At 41.9% G+C, this 19,299-nt stretch overlaps 2 protein-coding genes across 11 annotated transcripts in view; both read left to right on the top strand.

Moving 5' to 3' along the window:
* NCOA7 (nuclear receptor coactivator 7) overlaps positions 1-6,128 on the top strand; it is a 351,548-nt gene extending 345,420 nt beyond the window's left edge. For all 5 annotated transcript variants that reach the window (XM_033936068.1, XM_033936069.1, XM_033936067.1 and 2 more), the window contains one exon: positions 1,067-6,128. In XM_033936068.1, the coding sequence (XP_033791959.1) occupies positions 1,067-1,202 (136 nt within the window). In that variant the 3' untranslated portion in view covers positions 1,203-6,128. The remainder of the gene's footprint in view (positions 1-1,066) is intronic.
* A 7,853-nt stretch (positions 6,129-13,981) lies between these two features.
* HINT3 (histidine triad nucleotide binding protein 3) overlaps positions 13,982-19,299 on the top strand; it is a 43,114-nt gene continuing 37,796 nt past the window's right edge. The window contains exon 1 of one of the 6 annotated variants that reach the window (XM_033939303.1): positions 13,982-14,233. In XM_033939303.1, the coding sequence (XP_033795194.1) occupies positions 14,111-14,233 (123 nt within the window). In that variant the 5' untranslated portion in view covers positions 13,982-14,110. The remainder of the gene's footprint in view (positions 14,234-19,299) is intronic. The other 5 variants (XM_033939307.1, XM_033939305.1, XM_033939306.1 and 2 more) reach the window with 5 other exon arrangements.

The raw sequence follows: 19,299 nt of genomic DNA, 5'->3' as shown, positions 1-19,299 counted from the left end.
TACATATCAGCTGCCTATGCTGCCGCGGGATCAAGAAAATCAGGCTACAGCAGCCATAAGCTGATCACAGCAGGGAAAGTTATCCCTTATCAGCTGAGCCGCAATGCTCCTCTTAGCCGCAGCTTCGGGGAGCCCTGCTGGTTCAGCTGATCAGGGGGAAAATACCCCTGCCATGATCAGCTGAGCGGCTGCAGCAGGGGACCTCCCCGACATTGACAAAAGGGATGTCCACTCCCTCCTGCCAGAACCAGCGTAGGACCCCCCCCCCCCTGATAAGTAGGAGGGATTCCCACCCCTTCCTGTATGCAGGCCCCCCTGAACCCATGACCTGCCCCTCCCAGTGTATTCAAGGATGCACAGGGAAGGGGGTCTAAGGCCCCTCCTGGGCCAATCAGAGCCTATGATGCCCCTCTCTGGTGCATCCCAGGATGCACCGGAAAGGGGAAGGCCCGTCTTTGTGATGAGGCAGGCCTGCCAGTCAGAGGAAGTAGGCATCCCTCCTTCCGGCCTTACTACAAGAGGTACGCGATAGTTGGGACTTGGGGAGGTATCGGGGTGAAGTGTTCAGGAGTATTGGTGGTTGAGGTTTGGGGGATTCAGGGTATCAGCGGTTGGGGCGGGCCAGGGGTTCCGGCAGGAGGGAGTGAGCATCCCTCCTGCCTGTTGCAGCTGCTCAGCTGATCGCAGGGTTTTCCAGGCCTACATTTCATCTGCCTATCTTGCTATGAATCATGGCTAGGTAGCCACTTTAGCCCGCCTAACACCACTTCCGCCATTTACCATGCCTACTTTGGCATTCTCTGGCCTAAAGCGGCTACCTAACTGCGATTCCAGCCACCTTTTATTTAGGCGTTGGTAGATACTTTAACACTGCTATTTTTTTGCCATTTCTAAGGCATTTTTCAATTAACTTAAGCATCGGCAGGGCATCTACCGATGCCTAAGTTTAGGCGCTGGTTAAAGAATTTCCCTGGTTTCCTATTGCTGCTGCCATAGCTTTGATTCACTATCTGTTCAATACTGATTCATAACCTTTCCATTATGCTTTTCTTTCCCTGTTCCCTAGTGGAAAATTTGGGTTATGGCTAGATGCTGATTTATACCATGGTCGAAGCAACTCCTGCAGCACCTTCAACAATGAAATCTTGTCCAAGAAAGAAGACTTCATTGTGCAGGATGTGGAAGTGTGGACTTTTGAATAAAATGCTGAATATGCTGCAGCAGGCGTGAAAATGATTTACTTGGCACCACGGTAGGAAGCTGGAGAGCCCAGTGTGGGACTTATCAAATCACAGCCTTATCCTTATGCCTGGTGCCAGGGCAATGATGAAACAGCAACAAGAACTGGAAAAGGCAAAAGAGAGATGAAGAAACAGATGAAAGTCACCTGAAGAAACAGTTTTGAGGGGGCAGGGGCATTATCTTCTCTCTTTCTTTTTTTCCCCCACACCAAAAAAAGGGTCTGGAAAATGTTTCTGCTGCGTGGGCTTATTAAGGAACATTTTAATTTTTCTACAGGCAATCCATTGCAGCTATAAGGAAACCAAGATGAAATGGTGTGAATATAGCCACTACATGCCAGTTGTAATGGACAAAGTACTAAACATGGACAAAAGGGGTTGCATTACCATGCCTCAGGCAACAGTGTTATTTGTGTGTGACTTCTTTAATCCTTCTCAGTAACAAAAGAGAAGGAATTATAAGCCAGTAGTACTTAAAGGGAAACTTGCAACTTCAAAGGAATTCCAAGTTTTTTTAAAATTTTTATTTTAAAAATTGTTATTTATTTTATTTCATATGGAAACTGCTATTTGATTTATTTCTTCTTTCTCTGTTTTGAAATTTTAATGTTAGCAATGAGATACATATACTCATCTCTGCTGTCCAAAATAAAGGGGTTTTGTTTTGGGAGGGGAGGTTTATACTTATGGAAAGAAATTCAGTTGACTTTTAAAGTTAGTCTGCTATTTAACTTTTTTATACTGTTTGGACAAATTATTTTCACTTTAGTTATTTTCCCCTAATTATTTTAGGGTCATTTTATTTGAAACAATTCTGATTGTTTAGCATTTGTACAAGCACCAAGTGTTTAATTTTAAATTGCTCAGTCAAGAGATGTGATTTTTTTTTTCCTAGTTATTATTGAAGTTGTTAAAGCTTGTGCTGAGAATAGTGTGTTGTTTGGGGGCACTGGTTGCAAAAGTGACTTAAGTAGCAGGTACCCGTGGTAAAAATCTTATGAGAAGAAGCGCAGGGCGTTTCTCAGAGCTAGCGGCTTGGTAATGTGAACACCTGACTTAGGTCCACAGAGTTTGTTCTACAATAGCGTTTTAATTATTTGGGGGTAAGTGCTGATGGACTTGTTGAAAGGTGGCATTTACTGGCCACATGTGAACATTTTTATATTGCTTCCATGGAGCTGAATTTAATCAGCCAACATAGATGGATGTGCTGTGAGAATCAGGTGATTTCTTCCAGTGTAGCATGGCAGTTATTGTAGTCAGGAATAAGCCTGTATGAGAGAGTGCCTCCCCAGACTTGTAGGCATGTAGAAAGCCACAAAGGGAAGTTGGAGGGGAAGCTTAAAGGCAGCATTTTAATCACAAGACCTTTTATCTTTTGGAAACATAAGGATACTTGGTAAAAAAGAAAAAAAAAGTAATGGCGAGAAGCAGATGTTAATCCTGAGAAAAATGTGGCTGCGTATGACATTGCGTATGATTGGGGTTGAAGGGTGGGCAAAGGGATGTTCCCCTTGTTGTTGGTGTGCCCATCTTGGTCTTTCCCTCATTGTTCACCCTAACTCAGGGGTATCCAACCTGCGGCCCGAGAGACACATGCGGCCCCGTGAAGTATTTTGTGCGGCCCCGGTTGAGGACGATGCAGTGTTTTCCTCTGCAGCCCCTGGGTGTTTACCGTCTTGCCGGCTCCCTTTTCTGTCTTGCTGCAGCGTTTGCACGGCCCAAGAAACATTTTTTTTTTACCATTGCGGCCCAAGGAAGCCAAAAGGTTAGACACCCCTGCCATAACTGGTCCCTTGCAGCCAGGAACATAGCAGGGCTTCTTAAAGTCTTAGTTCACTGCATGTCTTAGTTCACTCTACTTCATGTCTTAGTTCACTGCACTGTCAGGAACAACAGAAAATCTGCTTGATGCCACATTATTCAGACTTAGGGCTCCTTTTACTAAGCTGCGCTAGCGGTTTTAGCGCGCTCTGCATTGCCCCACACGCTAGACGCTAATGCCAGCATTGAGCTGGCGTTAGTTCTTGGCGGGTAGCGAGGACTTAGCTGCGTGCTAAAAACGCTAGTGCACCTTAGTAAAAGGAGCCCTTAGTAAATTGTGTGCCACTGATAGGGGAAAGTTAGCACTGTGTTCCTCGTGGCTGCAAAGGAAAAGAGGGTTAGCTCAGGACCTGAAATGTGCCTGCTTATAACAGCCCCCTTCAGGCTTCAAACCAGCCCAAACTAGTAATCCTACCAATTTAGAGAGGTGCTATTGTATTTCCATTTGCTTTAGCAGGTAAAACACAATAAGATCTTTTATTTTCATGCCAAAGAGATAGTTAAGCTATGATCCTTTATTAACCCCATCATTCAGTTTAACTATTTCTCCATACCCAATTTCATCAATGTGATCTACAGAAGTAAAGCCTCAAAAGGATAGTTTTTCCCTCAGGTACATAATGGCAAGAGGTCTTTTTTTTGTGCTCGGTGGGAGCGGGAATTTTTCTTTGTCATGCATAGAAAATGGTACCAAACTTTCTGTTTAAGAAATAGTTATTTTTCCTTTCTTTTTCACATTAATTCCCACCTTACCATCACTCAGCTTCTTAAATGAACATCAACAAGTCCAATACAGATCTTCATAGTTATTGGACCTTTTACAGCTACTGGTACAAATTTATTTAATTTCTCTTCACTTTTAAATAAATTTTCCTAAATCATGTGATGAATTCTAATCTGTTTTTAAAATAGCAATCAGTTCCTCAGGGCTGACAATAATATACAGTAGATGAATTTAGCGATAATTTAAACATTTCTTCGTGTCTAATTTTCCAGTTTCTCAGGATTACCAGTAGTCTTGCTATTAGAAACAATATGTAATTCTCTTTCATGGACTTGACTAAGATTTTTCTTTACTGGGAAGGCCTTCACATCATTACAAACTGAATTCTAGTTGGAAATTTTAATACATTGAAAAGAAATTGTGAACAGTAAACTTTTATACATCCCCTTTCTCTACAGAGATGTCTTCTCCCCTCCCCCACCCCAACCAGAAGATTTTCTGTAGGTTTTCAGTGCAAAACAGCTACTGGCAGCACAGGGAGATATTACAGGTTTGCCTTTTTCTTAGAGGAGGGTCCTGTGAGGTTGTGAGCCAAATAGAATGATCAAATTTTGATAGGATAGAAGTCTTATGAAATATTAAGTATGCTGAAGAGATTAAACAGGGAACAATTGTTTACCATGTGAACACAAAAAACTAGAGGACATTGTATGAAACTAATGACCAATAGATTGAAACTTCTTTTTTTTCATGTAATTAAGTTGTTGAATTGATTGCTGGAGGATGTGACCAGTGAAATTGTAATGAGGTTTGCACAAATTCATGGAAGAAAGGTCTATAAAAAGAATTAGCCAGGTAGATTTGGGAAAACCATTGTTCACCTCTAAGGATGGCACAGGCCTGACACAAGGGTATTAAGCTTCCTAAATTGCCCCCTGAGAACAAAGGCAGGCCAAGTACACTTTGTAATAATGGGAGATACGCCATCTATGATGTCTACATTCCAGTAGAAAGAACAAGCAATGTCTGAATCGGCTTTAATATGGACATGGCCTGAGGCCATACAGGCTGTAAACCGATATATAGCTGAAATAATGCCAAATGTGAACATCGAATGCATTTGCTATGAAGGGCTCAGACATATCTTCAACCTTGCACTGTTCTCCAAATTAACTTTCAGGGCTCTAGTATCTCCCATCTAACTTCCCCCTGATTTTGATAATTAAACTCAAAAGCACTACTCCCAAAATAATCCTAGAGAAATGCATAATTGGACATCATTTTTTTAAAATATTAAGGGCCCCTTGTACAAAGCCGCAGTAGCAATGTTGCCATGGTAAATGCACTGAAGCCCATAAGAATTGAATGGGCTTCTGTGCATTTACTGTGGCAGTATCACTCCAAAAAACAATATTTTTTTTGTAATGTTGATGCATTACTAATTTGTACAAAAAAAAGCTCACTTTTAGCATCAAAAAGGAAACATAGCCCCAAAGTTACCTTAAAGAATTTACTCTACACCGATATTACTTCAATTTTTCATCTTACTTTGCATTGGTGTACCTCTGAGGTTTCACCAGTGGCCGCAGCGATTCATATTCATTGCATGCTGCAGCCCAGCAAACTTCTCTCTCATGTCCAGCTAGGTAGGAAACAGGAAGTGATGTCAGCAAGGCAGGATGCAGCAGAGAGAAGCCTGCAGGACCGCAGCAAGCACAATTATGAATCACCGCAGCCACCGGTGACACGTCCTTTCAAAAAAATAAAAAATTCTAAGGTCCATAAAGTCTCTGGTGCTGAGCATTTCGGATAAAGTATTGTGAACCTGTAATAGCATCTAGTTCTGCAGGTACAGGTGGGAATAGAGGAGATTACTTGTGGGGATGGAATGGATCTTACTGGGGACGGGTAGGTAGGGGTTAGATCCCATTGGAGATGGGTGAAATTTCTGGCCCTGTGCAGTTCTCTACTTGGAAGAGACACACTGGCAGTTTGAAATTCCTCTGTGCTTTCTTTAGTCAGTTAATGAGGGTTTTGCTGCACTGCAGCTAAAATTGTAGTCTTACAGCTAGGGTTGGCTCAAGGAATTTGTGGCTCCCTGAGTCAACGTTTTCATTGGTGCTCCCCCCTCCACAATCTGATATCTGTGCCTCCACTCTGCTCCCTTTCTCTCTCTCTCTCTCTCAGCTGTACCAGATGAGATACTGGCTCAGGGCACTGGTGATACGAGTGCAAAATCCCAGTCTGAAAGCACAATAGCAGTAATATTTGCGGGAAACATGGAGGACAGGAATCAGCACAGCTAGGTTATATTGTCCTAGAAGTTCAACAGCAGGTATTAAAAGATAAATATGGTCACTGTCTGTAGTAAGTTGGGCCAGCAGAGGACACCTTTTAGGTCTGTTTGGGGAAATAAACGGTAAGGATTAAATTATTAAAAGGCACTACTGTGTTACCACATACTTACATGCATTAATGTGCATTATTTAGCACAGATCCCATTTTGTACAGTGGGACCAGTACCTCTAACCCTAAAATTCATGCACTTGAGCAGGATACAGCCTGGGAAAACACTTCCTATTGGAGCTACTGTTGCAAGCCTTAGTCCCCCATACTTTCTTTTTCCTTAATCCGTGTCCTCAGTTGGAGGGAAAATCCCTAGGCCTTGTTAAAGATATCCAGAGAGGAAGTAGCAATGAGGACCACTTTAAGAGATTCGGTGACTGGTTTTAACCCATTCTCATATAACAACAGAAAACTTGTATGTCTCTGTTCACACTAGTGCATCAGTTAACAGAAAAGAGACTGATACAGGTAAAACAAAATTACTAGGGGGGTGTCTTTGGTTAATTATTATTCCTGCTTCATTTCAAAGTTTGAAAACACAAACAATCCTTTCCTCTCTGGTCTCTCCTTACTCATACTGAAAAATTTCAGATAGTCTCTATACCCAGCCACAGATCAAGTTTATTATTGATTTGATATACCACCTTATCATTTGTTTCAAGGTGACTGTACAATAAAAAAAATTAGGGTAAAACAGATAATACAATTAACATAACTTAACAAAAGATAAGGTACATTACTGGACAAACAGGTACAAATGGAAAGAGGGGAAGAACTACAATAGTTAAAGAAAAGTGAGGTGCAAAGGGGAAAACAAAAGGACGGGATTAGAAACAAGTAAGTCCAATACAAATGGACTAAAAAAGGAAATAAGTTTAAAAATCCTTAAAAGGACACTGAAACTTAAAAAGCATCTTTAAAAAATGTTGCCGTTGCCTTAAACTGAGATGTGGATCTGTTGTTAAACATATTAAAATTCTTCTGATTTCACCAGCCTCTCTTCTAAGTCTTCCCTAGAGAACCAGTCTGGCCATTGCTGGAACTGACCCCTGAACAAATAAATGATGAAAACTATAATGAAGAGTAATATAGACAAGATGCTTTGGACAGGGCTGGTTCAAGGGATTGCAGCACCCTGAGCCAACTTTTGCACTGTTGCTCCCACCCCTTGTATCTCTCCTTTACACACACACTTTTGATCCAGTATCCTTGTCTCTCAAGTCCGTGAGCACTGGCTGAGAGTACTGCTGATAAAGTTGCCAAAATTCCAGTCCGCTATCCCTCTAGAAGTTTGAATGTAGACCACACTGGGATTTTGGTGCCCTTTATTACCAACAACCTGGGCTAGGCCTCACTTGGTCCATAGGTTGAGTCAGCCCTGGCTTTGGGTTTCCAGAACAGGCTGAAACAAAGAATATAGTCAATCATTTATAGAACATCTTATTGAGTTTGGATAGGCATACAAGGGGTAGGTAATTCTATAAAGTGCTGTATACTTTAAGCAGTACCCACTTTGTGGTATTGTAATCGTTACCAGAGAATGGTGAGAGCAGTTAGCTTAATCACATCTGTGGCAACATACACACATCAATGACTTTTTGCAGAATACCGACTAGTTGAAAAATGCATACTTTTCCAGTGAGTTTGCACAGGGTGAAGTTTGGAGTATGCAGATATTATGCATAAGTTATAAAATATTACAGTTTACACATGCATGCAACAAATAAGAACATAAGAACTGCCATCTCCGGATCAGACCCATGGTCCATCGAGTCCGGCGATCCGCACACGCGGAGGCCCAGTCAGGTATACACCTGATGTAGTTTTACCACATTGGCATGGGACGTTTTATATATTTTATAAATACAAGTAGGTGTCTGTTTTTCTTTATAATATCACACTTAAGTAGGTGCCTTCTTACCCTTGGTGCCCTGTTACAAAATTAATTTCCATGTGTGAGCTGTGGCCCTTGTTTTACTTTTCAATCCCTAGAATCAGGAGAATGAACTTATTTCAGAGAATAGACAGCGAACAGTTCTCAAGCCTCCATTAATGGTTACAGTTATTTTAAAGTGCAGTCGTTGATATGGTCCCACTTGGAGTATTCTGTTAAGTTTTGGAGGCCATATCTTGCTAAGAAAACAAAGAAGCAGATTGTCAGAGAAATAATCCTTTAATCAAATCTTTAAAAAGCTCCCAGGTATCAAAAACAGCAGCCTGACATGGCCATGTTTTACCAGTTGGCTACATCAGAGGCTATTTATATACTAAAAAAAAAGCAAAAATCATATATTTACACAAATTAATAAATATCAGTAAATAAAATCACGGTCATGGACATAAAAAATGTATATCAATAACTAAAATCGACAAAAAATAGCTATCAGCAACCAAGAAACAGGCAACCTCAGTGTGACTAGTACAAACATTATAAATACTATGGTCAGTAAAATACATAGGTGCTTAAGTAAGGCAAGCTTGGATATCATAGTAGTTCAATTGCCTTGTTTTCTGAGCATACCTTGCTAAGGACATTAGAAACAAAACTTGAAGTGGTTCAGAGAAAAGTGATGAAAATGGTATGAGGTGTGTGCCACAAGATGTAAGAGAAGAGACTTGATGACTTGAAAATATATACCCTGGAGGAAAGGAGAGATAGGGGTGATATGATACAGACATTCAAATCTTTCTAAGTTATTAACATACAAACAAATTAAGAGGTGGGAAGACAGTTGTACTGGAGGACATGAATTGAGGTTGCAGGGGAGCTAACTCAGGAATAATGTCAGCAAGTACTTTTCTCATAGTGAGGGTGGTAGATACCTGGAATGCTCTCCCGCAAGAGGTGGTGGAGATGAAGACGATAACGGAATTAAAAAATGTATAGGATAATCATAAAGGAATCCTGTATGGAAAGAGAATGGAAATGGCACCTCCAGTAATTGAGAAGCAAAGCCAGTGCTGGGCAGACTGCTACAATCTATGCCTTGAAAATGGCAAGGACAAATCAAGATCAAATATGCATATCATATTCTATGAGCTTATCTTGTTGGGTGGAGTGTATGGACCGTGTGGGGTTTATCTTACAAAATCTACTATGTTGCATTGCTGCTACCAGTGTTCTGAAGGCCGACACCACACAGTATGAAAGGGGTGAATAGAACAAGAGCAGGTGAAGAGTGCACTAAAGAGGAGATTGTAAAGTGGGAAGGAGTTTTCTATCACCAAAAATATATGTTCTTTATTTTATAGAGTATGTTTTACTATAAGAAATAAGCCATATTCAGGCAAAACAAAAATGATAACTAGGGATAAGACCAGAAGAGATTGCAACCGAGCCCAAAACTGGTGCAAGTACTTTGTGTTTTGAGGACTTCTCTGTTTCCGAAATGTAGATATGCGACTCAATATCAAGAGAAATTTAACTAATATTGCTGCTTTAAATTATACTTTACCTTCAGAAATAACTGGTATGACTTATTTGGTCAGTATGTACCATCATTAGAAGAAAAAAAACATACAAATGAGTACCAACAAATTTATCACCAGTGATGGAGTGAGCCAGGGAGATATGTTCATTTTCATTATTGGGTGAGCTAAATATCCTAGGTGCTAAGCATGTGGCATGCTGGTAGGCCATAATAATAAAATATTAAATGGAGAATGTTCTTTCTTCCTTTGTAATCATACCACATCCTTGGGTGCTCCTGGGGGATAACTCGAGTAATCTCTTTGTAAAAATTCTACCACCTTTGCATTTCCAGTTTGGGCAAAGTAGAAAACCACTTGCCTGAGCTTGCCCAAAATGGCTGATGTACCAACAGTGTAATGTAAAGGTTGCTCCACCTACACAAATTCTCTACATAATGTGCCACTGAGTCAATAAGACAGAGGGGTGCTGAAAGGCTAAGTGACTGAACACTAGGCTTGGATTGTTAAATGTCATTTCATGGCCACAGGGTGGGTGAGTGAGCGATTTATTTTGACAGTTCATTGGCTGTCACACAGTAGGAGGCATCAACAGGGGACATATTAGGGCATTAGGAATATTCATCTTTGCAGACCTATTTCAGACCACCTGTTGCTCAAAGCAAAACAGTTCCACATTTTGCATACTTCATTCTTATTACCTACAGTTTACTCTCTTCTATGGTATTATCCTGTCAGAATGCATATATGCAAATCCATGTGTGTGCGCGCACAAATATAACTGTCATGTACTATATTTGAAACAATGCTGTTCAATCCATAATCTGTGAATATACTGAATATATGTAATGCAATAGTATGACAATATTTTCAATAAAGGAATTTATGCATTGAAGAGTTTTCTTTTTTAAACTTGTTTAAGGGAGAGAGCTAACATAGGCCCCCTTTTATCAAACCGCGTTAGGGGTTTTTTTATTGCCGACCGCTGCGATAAAAGCTCCAACGTTCAAAGAATTCTTGTGAGCATCAGAGCTTTTACTACGGTGGCAGCGATTTTAAAAACCCTAACGCAGTTTGATAAAAGAGTGCCTTAAAGAGCAAAACAACTTTCCTGCTTGTATCTGAGAGTTTTCATGATTAAAGAAAGCAAGTAAGTGGTTCCTCTTTTGCACATAACTATATAGATAACCACTCATTTAACTTCGTACACAAAGTCAGGCTAGTACATAAACTCTCAAAAATATTTATTGATGACAACAAACTAACCCCCCCCCCTTTTACAAAACTGTGCTAGTGCTTTTAGTGCTAATAGCGGCGGTAACAGTGGATAAATGGACTGTTTGGAAATCCGTCCAACCTTTCTGTGGTTAAAAGTACCCACTTGGCTCTTTGTGTATGTGAGGCTGTCAGAACAAATTGTTTTGATCTGACTATAGTTTCTGGCAAAACAGTGGTCCTAGTTAGGGGGGGAAAGTAGACAGGATGCCAGGAGTGCTAACAGTACTTTAAATCTCAGCCACCATAGAAAAAAATACATAGTTGACCTCACACATCTTTCTCAGAAGTTTAGAGTGAGTTACATTCAAGTACACTAGTTATTTCCCTGACCCCTGAGGGCTTACAATCCGAGTCCTTTTACTAAGGTAAGCTAACAGATTTAAAGTGCACTAATAATTAGTGCATCCTAAATGGTAAGAAGCCCATTTTATAACTTTTGGCTTCTTAGCATTTAGCGCATACTAATAGTTAGTGTACGCTAAAAACGCCAGTGCACCTTAGTAAAAGGACCCCCAAATTTGTATCTGAGGCAGTGGAGGGTTAAGTGACCTTGCCCAAGATCACAAGAAGACACGGTGGGCTTCAAATTGGGCTTCTCTAGTTCTCAGCCCCTTGTTCTAAAACCATTAGGCTACTCCTTCACTCTGTAGAATTTTTCTCCATAATAAGGAAGAGAATCACTGGAATTGAAAAATAGGGAGGGAAAAAAACAAGCAAAACACTCTTGGGTCATATAAGAGTCAACACTGTAGGTGCTGAGCACCCTCAATATTAACTAACCCCTCTCTTACTAAGGCACGCTAGCCCTTTTAACGAACGCTGAACGCTAACGTGTCTATTGGGCATAATTAGGAAAGGGATCATGAGTAGATCTGAAGAAGTCATAATGCCGCTTTATAGAGCAATGGTTAGACCACACTTGGAGTACTGTGTCCAACACTGGTCTCCTTATCTTAAGAAGGACATAACTCTGTTGGAGAAGGTGCAAAGGCGAGCCACGAAACTAGTCAAAGGTATGAAAAAGTTGAGCTATGAAGAACGCCTCAAGAAACTGGGACTGTTCACACTCGAGAGGAGAAGACTGAGAGGCGATTTGATAGAGACTTTTAAAATATTAAAAGGATTTGATGACATAGACCAAGAAGCAGCATTACTAAGATTTTCAGATGTGGCACGGACAAGAGGTCATAGCCTGAAACTGGGTGGCAGCAGGTTCAGGACGAATGCCAGGAAGTTCTGTTTCTCACAACGAGTGGTGGGCGCTTGGAATTCTCTTCCTGAGGGTGTTGTGGCGGAGACTACTCTTCGGGGTTTGGATATACACCTTCTTGCAAATCATATTGAGGGATACGGTAATTTCAGGTTTTCATAATAGAGAACTAAATGGGCCGCCGCGTGAGCGGATCGCCGGACTTGATGGACCTCGGTCTGATCCGGTGAGGGCATTTCTTATGTTCTTATGTTCTTATATTCTAAGGACGTGTTAACATTTAGCACACTCTAATATTTAGCGTGTGCTAAAACGGCTAGCGCATCTTAGTAAAAGGACCCCTAAGTTCCTTCATTGTGTCCAGGGAGGGGTAATTTGTACTGTGCTTGGCACTCCCAATCATATGGAAATGTGAGCACCTATGCTTGGATAATTACTGAGTCCTGGAGGAGGTGATGTTGCAGTGTAAACTGAAATAAATAAAAAATTCTAAAAGGCAAGAAGGATATCACAAGTATATTAAAAATCACCTTTATTGGTGATCCCCAAATAAAGTAGAGTCAGTCTGAGATAGGAAAAGGAAACAGAAAATCCATAAGTAGCAAAGGCTATAAACGGCATCTAACTTCTAGGCACTGAGGAGTGCAACTATCATTCATCTGCTAGATGATTATATAGAATCACACCTCATGGTGTCTAAGCGGTCTTATACACACTCAGTGATGTAAGGAGGTTGATCTGCTCAAGCGCTGTCTTGGGGAGGCGGCACCCCTCCTCCTTTCTGCTCCCCTCACTACTGCATGCATGCGCCCCTTCTCCCTTATCTTGTTAACGTTCCCGGCATGAGCAGCAAGCCCAACTGCTGCTCATGCCAGAGTCAGCTCTTCCTCTGACATCACTTCCTGGACCTGTTCCTAGGGCACCACCCCTCTGGGTGCCTCTCACCCTTCCTACACCACTGGGCACACTCCCATTTATGCCAGGGTTTTCTTGGCCTAAATGAGTGAACCTAAGTCAAACCACATCTACTTTCTAGTAGGGCTCCGAAATAGGCATCCACCAGTGTCTAGTGCAGTTCATAATGGCAAAAATAAAAAATTCCTCTTCAATGTCAATAACGTTCTTTGGGTGGGACAACAGCGTAGGGAATATTGCTCTCTTCCCATGATAAGCAAATTATAAACTGTTTCAGAAAAACTGTAAAACTCTCCCGTAGTCTGGGTGTAAGTAACGGATGGGTAAGAGAGCCATTGAACTCGCACTTCACATTGGGTCTTCTCAGAGCTGAACATATGGATGCACCTGGGATAGAGGCCCCACTGAGACACATTCTCCAGGCAACATAAGATTAGCCTTACTGGACCAGACCAATGGTCCATCAAGCCCAGTAGCCCATTCTCAAGGTGGCCAATCCGGGTCACTAGTAGCTGACCAAAACCCAAGGAGCAGCAACATTCCATGCTACTGGTCTAGGGCAAGCAGTGGCTTCCCTCATGTCTCTCTCAATAACAGATTATGCACTTTTCCTCCAGGAACTTGTCCAAACCTTTCTTTAAAAAAAGCTACACTATCATCTCTTACCACAACCTCTGGCAATGCGTTCCAGAGCCTAACTATTCTCTGAGTGAAAAATGTTTTCCTCCTATTGGTTTTAAAAGTATTTCTTTGTAACTTCATCAAGTGTCCCCTAGTCTATTTTTGACGGAGTAAAAAAAATCGATCCACTGGATACTGGGAACTCCTCCTCTGAATCCTAGACCTTCCTGGCTAGATTCCCACCTGCAACCCCTTGGATTTTAAAACATCTCTTCTCCTTTAATAAGCCTGTAGCTTTGCGGGGTGCGATCACCACCATCCACTGAACTTGGCTCCTATGCTTTTACAGCCGCCTTTTATGTCGGGTAGAGAAGCTGAAGCCACGGATTACAGTACTGCAAGAGCCCAGCAGATGGCGCAAGTATTGAACAGCAGCCGAGACCAGGCTGAGAGCCCCTCTTGCATCCGCAGAGGGGCTGGGCTGAGGTCGGGCCGGAGAGAAGAGGTGGAGTGAGAGACGTCATGGCCGGGGAAGCTAGCAGCGGAGCGGAGAAGAGCTGGGAGGGACAGTCGGAATTCAGCAGTTGCATCTTCTGTAGAATCGCTAACAATGAGGAGAAAAACACCGAACTGCTACCCTGTGAGGTAAGAGAGGTCGAACGGGTGATAGGAAACTGGCCCTGGAACCACGATCCTCATTGGCCAGCGTTCCCGGAAAACGATTCTCATTGGATACTGTGCTCTCGTTGGGCACCTGCTGCCAGTACAGTACATATTTCTAGAGAAGGACGCGACGTTAATACATCTAATTTTAATAATAATGATGATAAAATAGAGAAACTTACTCCCTCTTATTGAACTCCGACAGACTGTTGGGTGGGGGAGTTTTTTTTTGTCTTCCTAAGTAGTAGTCACTGTTCCTTTTCCTTCCCTCCTCATTCAGTCTCTACTACACAGAACCCGTGGGAACTGGGAAAATCGTGTACAATACATCTACTACTACTTTTTATCACTTATATAACGCTGAAATGCTTATGCAGTACTGTACATTTTAACATTTAATAGATGGTCCCTGCTTGGAAGAGCTTACAATCTAACTTGGACAGACAGACATGACATATAGGGTTGGGGATGCAGAACCCAAGGTGAGAGGAATTAGGAGTTGAAAGCGCTCTCAAAGAGGTGGGCTTTTAACTTGGACTTGACCACTGCTAGCCACGTAGCCCAACATAAGGATTTGGGCAGTTTGTTCCAGGCATTCGGTGCAGCAAGATAGAATGGACGGTGTCTGGAGATGGCAGAGGAGGAGATGTGGTAATCTGTGAAATCCAGGCATTCTGCAAGGGTGGTTTGAAAAGGCTGGTAAAAAAAAGCAAGTTAAACAACATAGTCTCCATTGAGGGCTATACACTTAGTCCAGCGAGTTTCCAGTTTTTTCGCATTGTAAGAAAAATAGCTTATATGAAAAAAATGGAAACTCGCTGGACTAAGTGTATAGCCCTTAATGGAGACTATGTTGTTTAACTTGCTTTTTTACTAAACTTTTCAACCACCCTTGTATACATTGTTCCTCCAGAAAAACTGTTGTGTCTCCCCCCCCCCCCCCAATCCTCAATCCCCGATCCACCTTTTTTCCATGTTGCACTTTAGCATCTGATGTGCATTCCCTGTCCGCCCTCCAGCCTCAGTGTCTACAGGGCATTCGAGAGGGACCCAGGACATCTGAGGCCTTTGTGATCCAGAATCCCTCAGCTAGCCATCAACCGTCTCTTCCATGTGCATGTAGCATTTGCAGCTTTAGTGGAGTTCTCGTCATCAAGTTTATCAAGTTTCAAGTTTATTATGCAATTTGATTAATCGCCTATTCTACATTCTAGGCGATGTACAAACATAAGAACATAAGAAGTTGCCTCCGCTGAGGCAGACCAGAGGTCCATCTCGCCCAGCGGTCCGCTCCCGCAGCGGCCCATCAGGCCCATTGCCTGAGCAATGGTCCCAGACTATCCCTATAACCTACCGCTACTCTTATCTGTACCCTTCAATTCCTTTATCCTCTAGGAACCTATCCAAACCTTCTTTGAAGCCTTGTAACGTGCTCCGGCCTATCACAGCCTCCGGAAGCGCGTTCCATGTGTCCACCACCCTCTGGGTGAAAAAGAACTTTCTGGCATTTGTTTTAAACCTGTCTCCTTTTAATTTTTCCGAGTGCCCCCTTGTACTTGTGGTTCCCCGTAATCTGAAAAATCTGTCCCTGTCTACTTTTTCTATACCCTTCAGGATCTTGAAGGTTTCTATCATGTCTCCTCTAAGTCTCCGCTTTTCCAGGGAGAACAGCCCCAGCTTTTTCAGTCTGTCAGTATATGAGAGGTTTTCCATACCTCTTATCAGTTTAGTTGCTCTTCTCTGGACTCCCTCAAGTACCGCCAGGTACTTGGGATAATTATTACATAGACAAATAATATTACATAATTACAAAAACTTACAATCATGAAACACTAGGAAATATATATTTAAAGGGTTACATTCTGTATCAAATTCTATATTTCAGGATTACAACAAAAGGAAGGGAGTAAAGTACAAATAAGAAGATATAAGGTTAAGAAGGAATGTAAAGTCATTTATTAACTAAAAACATCATTGAAAAGAAAACTTTTAAGCTTAGTCTTGAATTTAGTTAAGTTCTTTTCTTCTCTAATATAGAGAGGGAGATTATTCCAAGATTGTGGGGCGGTCACTGAAAAAATAGTAAGCTGTCTAGTGTTAATAACTTTCAATGAGGGAAAAGCCAATAGATGTTGATCCTGAGATCTCAGTGTTCTTGTAGTTATATATGGAATTAACACTCTGAAAATGAATGCTGGGGTTTGAGACATTAGTGATTTGAAAGTAAGCAAACAGATTTTATATAAAATACGATGTGCGACGGGAAGCCAGTGGGATTCCTTAAGTAAAGGTGTGACATGGTCGAATTTATTTGCTTTATGAATTATTTTTATGGAAGCATTCTGTATAATTTGAAGGCGTCTGATTTCTTTTTGGGATAGGCCCATAAACAAAGCATTACAATAATCTAGTTTGGAAATCATTTTTTCCATCTTTTCCATCTGCTTATTTTTCAAAATTAAGCGGAGAAATCTTCCCCAATCAAAGTATATCGCATAGAAAATGTTATATAAAATATATTTTAAAAGTGATGTTTCTTACCTGTTCCATGACTTGATACTGCTGTTTCAATTTGTGTAAACTGTATCTGGCTATAGACTAGCTACCTCTTTGTGTCTGGTAGTTAGGCGGAGTAGCTCTTTATGTAACTCAGCATACAATTCAGGGCTCTCGGTGTATTGGCAATGGAATTGCAAGAGCTACGGGGGTCCTGGTCCCTTCAATGTTTTTCTTAAAACAGTATTAGTAATTGAAGAGCATGAGGACAGGGCTGATATGTTTAGCTCCTGCAACTAGGAAGATGTTCACAATGAGGCAGCAGAACATCTTATAACCTTTAGAGATTCAGGAAATCAGTTTAGCATGGCTGAGACTTGACTCATTTAATCATGGGTCATGCATGCTAACAGATGTGGAGATCTGGGAAAGGATCTGATGAGTTCACTCCCCATGTTTCTATATTGGCCTCTTAACCTGTAAATGGGCTACCGATAATCGCTAGGGTCCACTTCAAATGCGCCTGTCTAGCTTTCAAAATCCTACATGGGATCCTCCCTCCATGTATCCCTCTTTCTTGGAACTCCTCAAACCCTAATACCACCAGATCTACCCACAAATTAAAACTATCCTTCCCCTCATTAAGAGGCATCTCCCATAAAGGAAAACTAGGGACCTTCCTTCCCTTCAGAATCACCGAGCTCTGGAACAACCTTTCCTCCCCTCTTCGGAACCTGAGTTCCCTCCAACTTTTCTGCAAACATCTGAAGACCTAACTATTCTCAAAAATCTGATACTTTTTCTATCTCTGGCATTCTAAGCCCTCAAAAAACTCTTCATACTTGGTCCTCTAACTCCTAACTAGTTCCTTTCTATCCCATCTCCTGTAAACCTCTACCTTTCATTGTAGTTCCTTTCTATCCCATCTCCTGTAAACCTCTACCTTTCATTGTAGTTCCTTTCTATCCCATCTCCTGTAAACCGTGCCGAGCTCTACGAATGTGGAGATGATGCGGTATACAAACCTAAGGTTTAGTTTAGTTTAGTTTAGTTTAAATCGCCTTGAACCTGTACTGGAAAAGTGCAATTAAGAAGCTCTGATTAGATTAGTTCAAGTAACCCAGACTAGCCACAGTGGTCGTGGATGCAGGGCTTGGTGGACCATTGCTCTAACCCTGCATGATGCATCTTAAGTGGTGTTGCAGATTCAGTACCAGTACAGAGGCAGTCCTTTGAAAACCTGTGCTCATCCTGTAGTCTGTACTTGCACTAAGCAGTCCTAAACTTAAGATAGATTGCTGAGTGATCAAAATTAATGAAAACAGAGATAATTTACTGTAATTTATTGTGCATGTACATCACATAGAGTAATATCTGCAAATTATCTTGCTTTGTTCACATCAGGGCAGGAATGAATATCACTCCTATGCTGCAATGTATTAGAGATGATTTCAGTCGGGGCGTCACGTGCCTGCATCCAAGATGGCCGCTTAGCACGCTTCCTCCGTCGCAACCCGGCTTTAAAATCGTAATTTCAGCCCCGGAGAGAACACGCACAGGTCAGAGACGAACTTTCCCTACAATCGGAATGACTTCCAAACCTAATAGAGCCGATGCCGTGCCATCCACGAGCTCAGCGGCCGCGCATCCGGCATCTAAACGGTCGAAACACGAGCCGCCCTCCCCAGCTAAGGCCTCTCAAACAACCGCAATGGAAAACGGCACCTCTATCTCTCAAGATCTTCAGATTTTGAGAGACTTAATGCATGAAAATCTTGCCACTACAGCCGACATCAAAAGTGAAATGAGTAATATCATGATACAGTTAAAGCAGAAAAATGCACGCATCGATCTTACGGAGGAGCGCCTTGACGCACATGACTCACAGTACCTAGAAATTCGGTGCGATCTGCAGAAAGTTACTGCTTTACAAAAGGATCTGGAAGATATTTCTAATAGAATGTGAAGGAGTAATGTGCGTCTCATTGGGCTCCCTGAATCCACTGAGGGGACAGATATGCTGGCATTTTTACACTCATTCATACCATCCACATTAAAGCTCAAATTCCTGCCTGATTTGGAAATTGAACGGGCACACAGGGTCCCCTCGGGCCTTCCAATACCGTCTAAACCACCAAGACCCATAGTCATGAAACTTCTACGCTACACGCAGGCTATTCAAATTTTTCAAGCAGCCAAATCATCTCCTGCTCTGTCTGCGGATGGCAAACGATTACTATTTGTTCCGGATGTTTCTAAATCCACGGCACAAAAAAGGAAAGCCTTCCTGGCTATGCGGCCTCAGCTAAAGAATATTGGAGCGCAGTATGGATTATTTTATCCGGCTAAAATGCGGGTAACGTATCACAACATCACTAAAAACTTTGATGAACCTATTGCCCTGCAACAATTTTTGGATGACACTGTGGGAGCTATGACCTGAGCCAGTCTGACCCAAATATGCCCTCTTTCATGTTTCCCGGGATCTGTATTCACCTTCATGTTTCAACAGTGCCGGGCTCCTGAGAGGAAGAAGCTGAGATCCTCTTGAC

This window comes from Geotrypetes seraphini, chromosome 3, assembly GCF_902459505.1.
Source record: "Geotrypetes seraphini chromosome 3, aGeoSer1.1, whole genome shotgun sequence".
NCBI lineage: Eukaryota > Metazoa > Chordata > Amphibia > Gymnophiona > Dermophiidae > Geotrypetes > Geotrypetes seraphini.
This window is presented reverse-complemented; position numbering and strand designations above follow the sequence as displayed.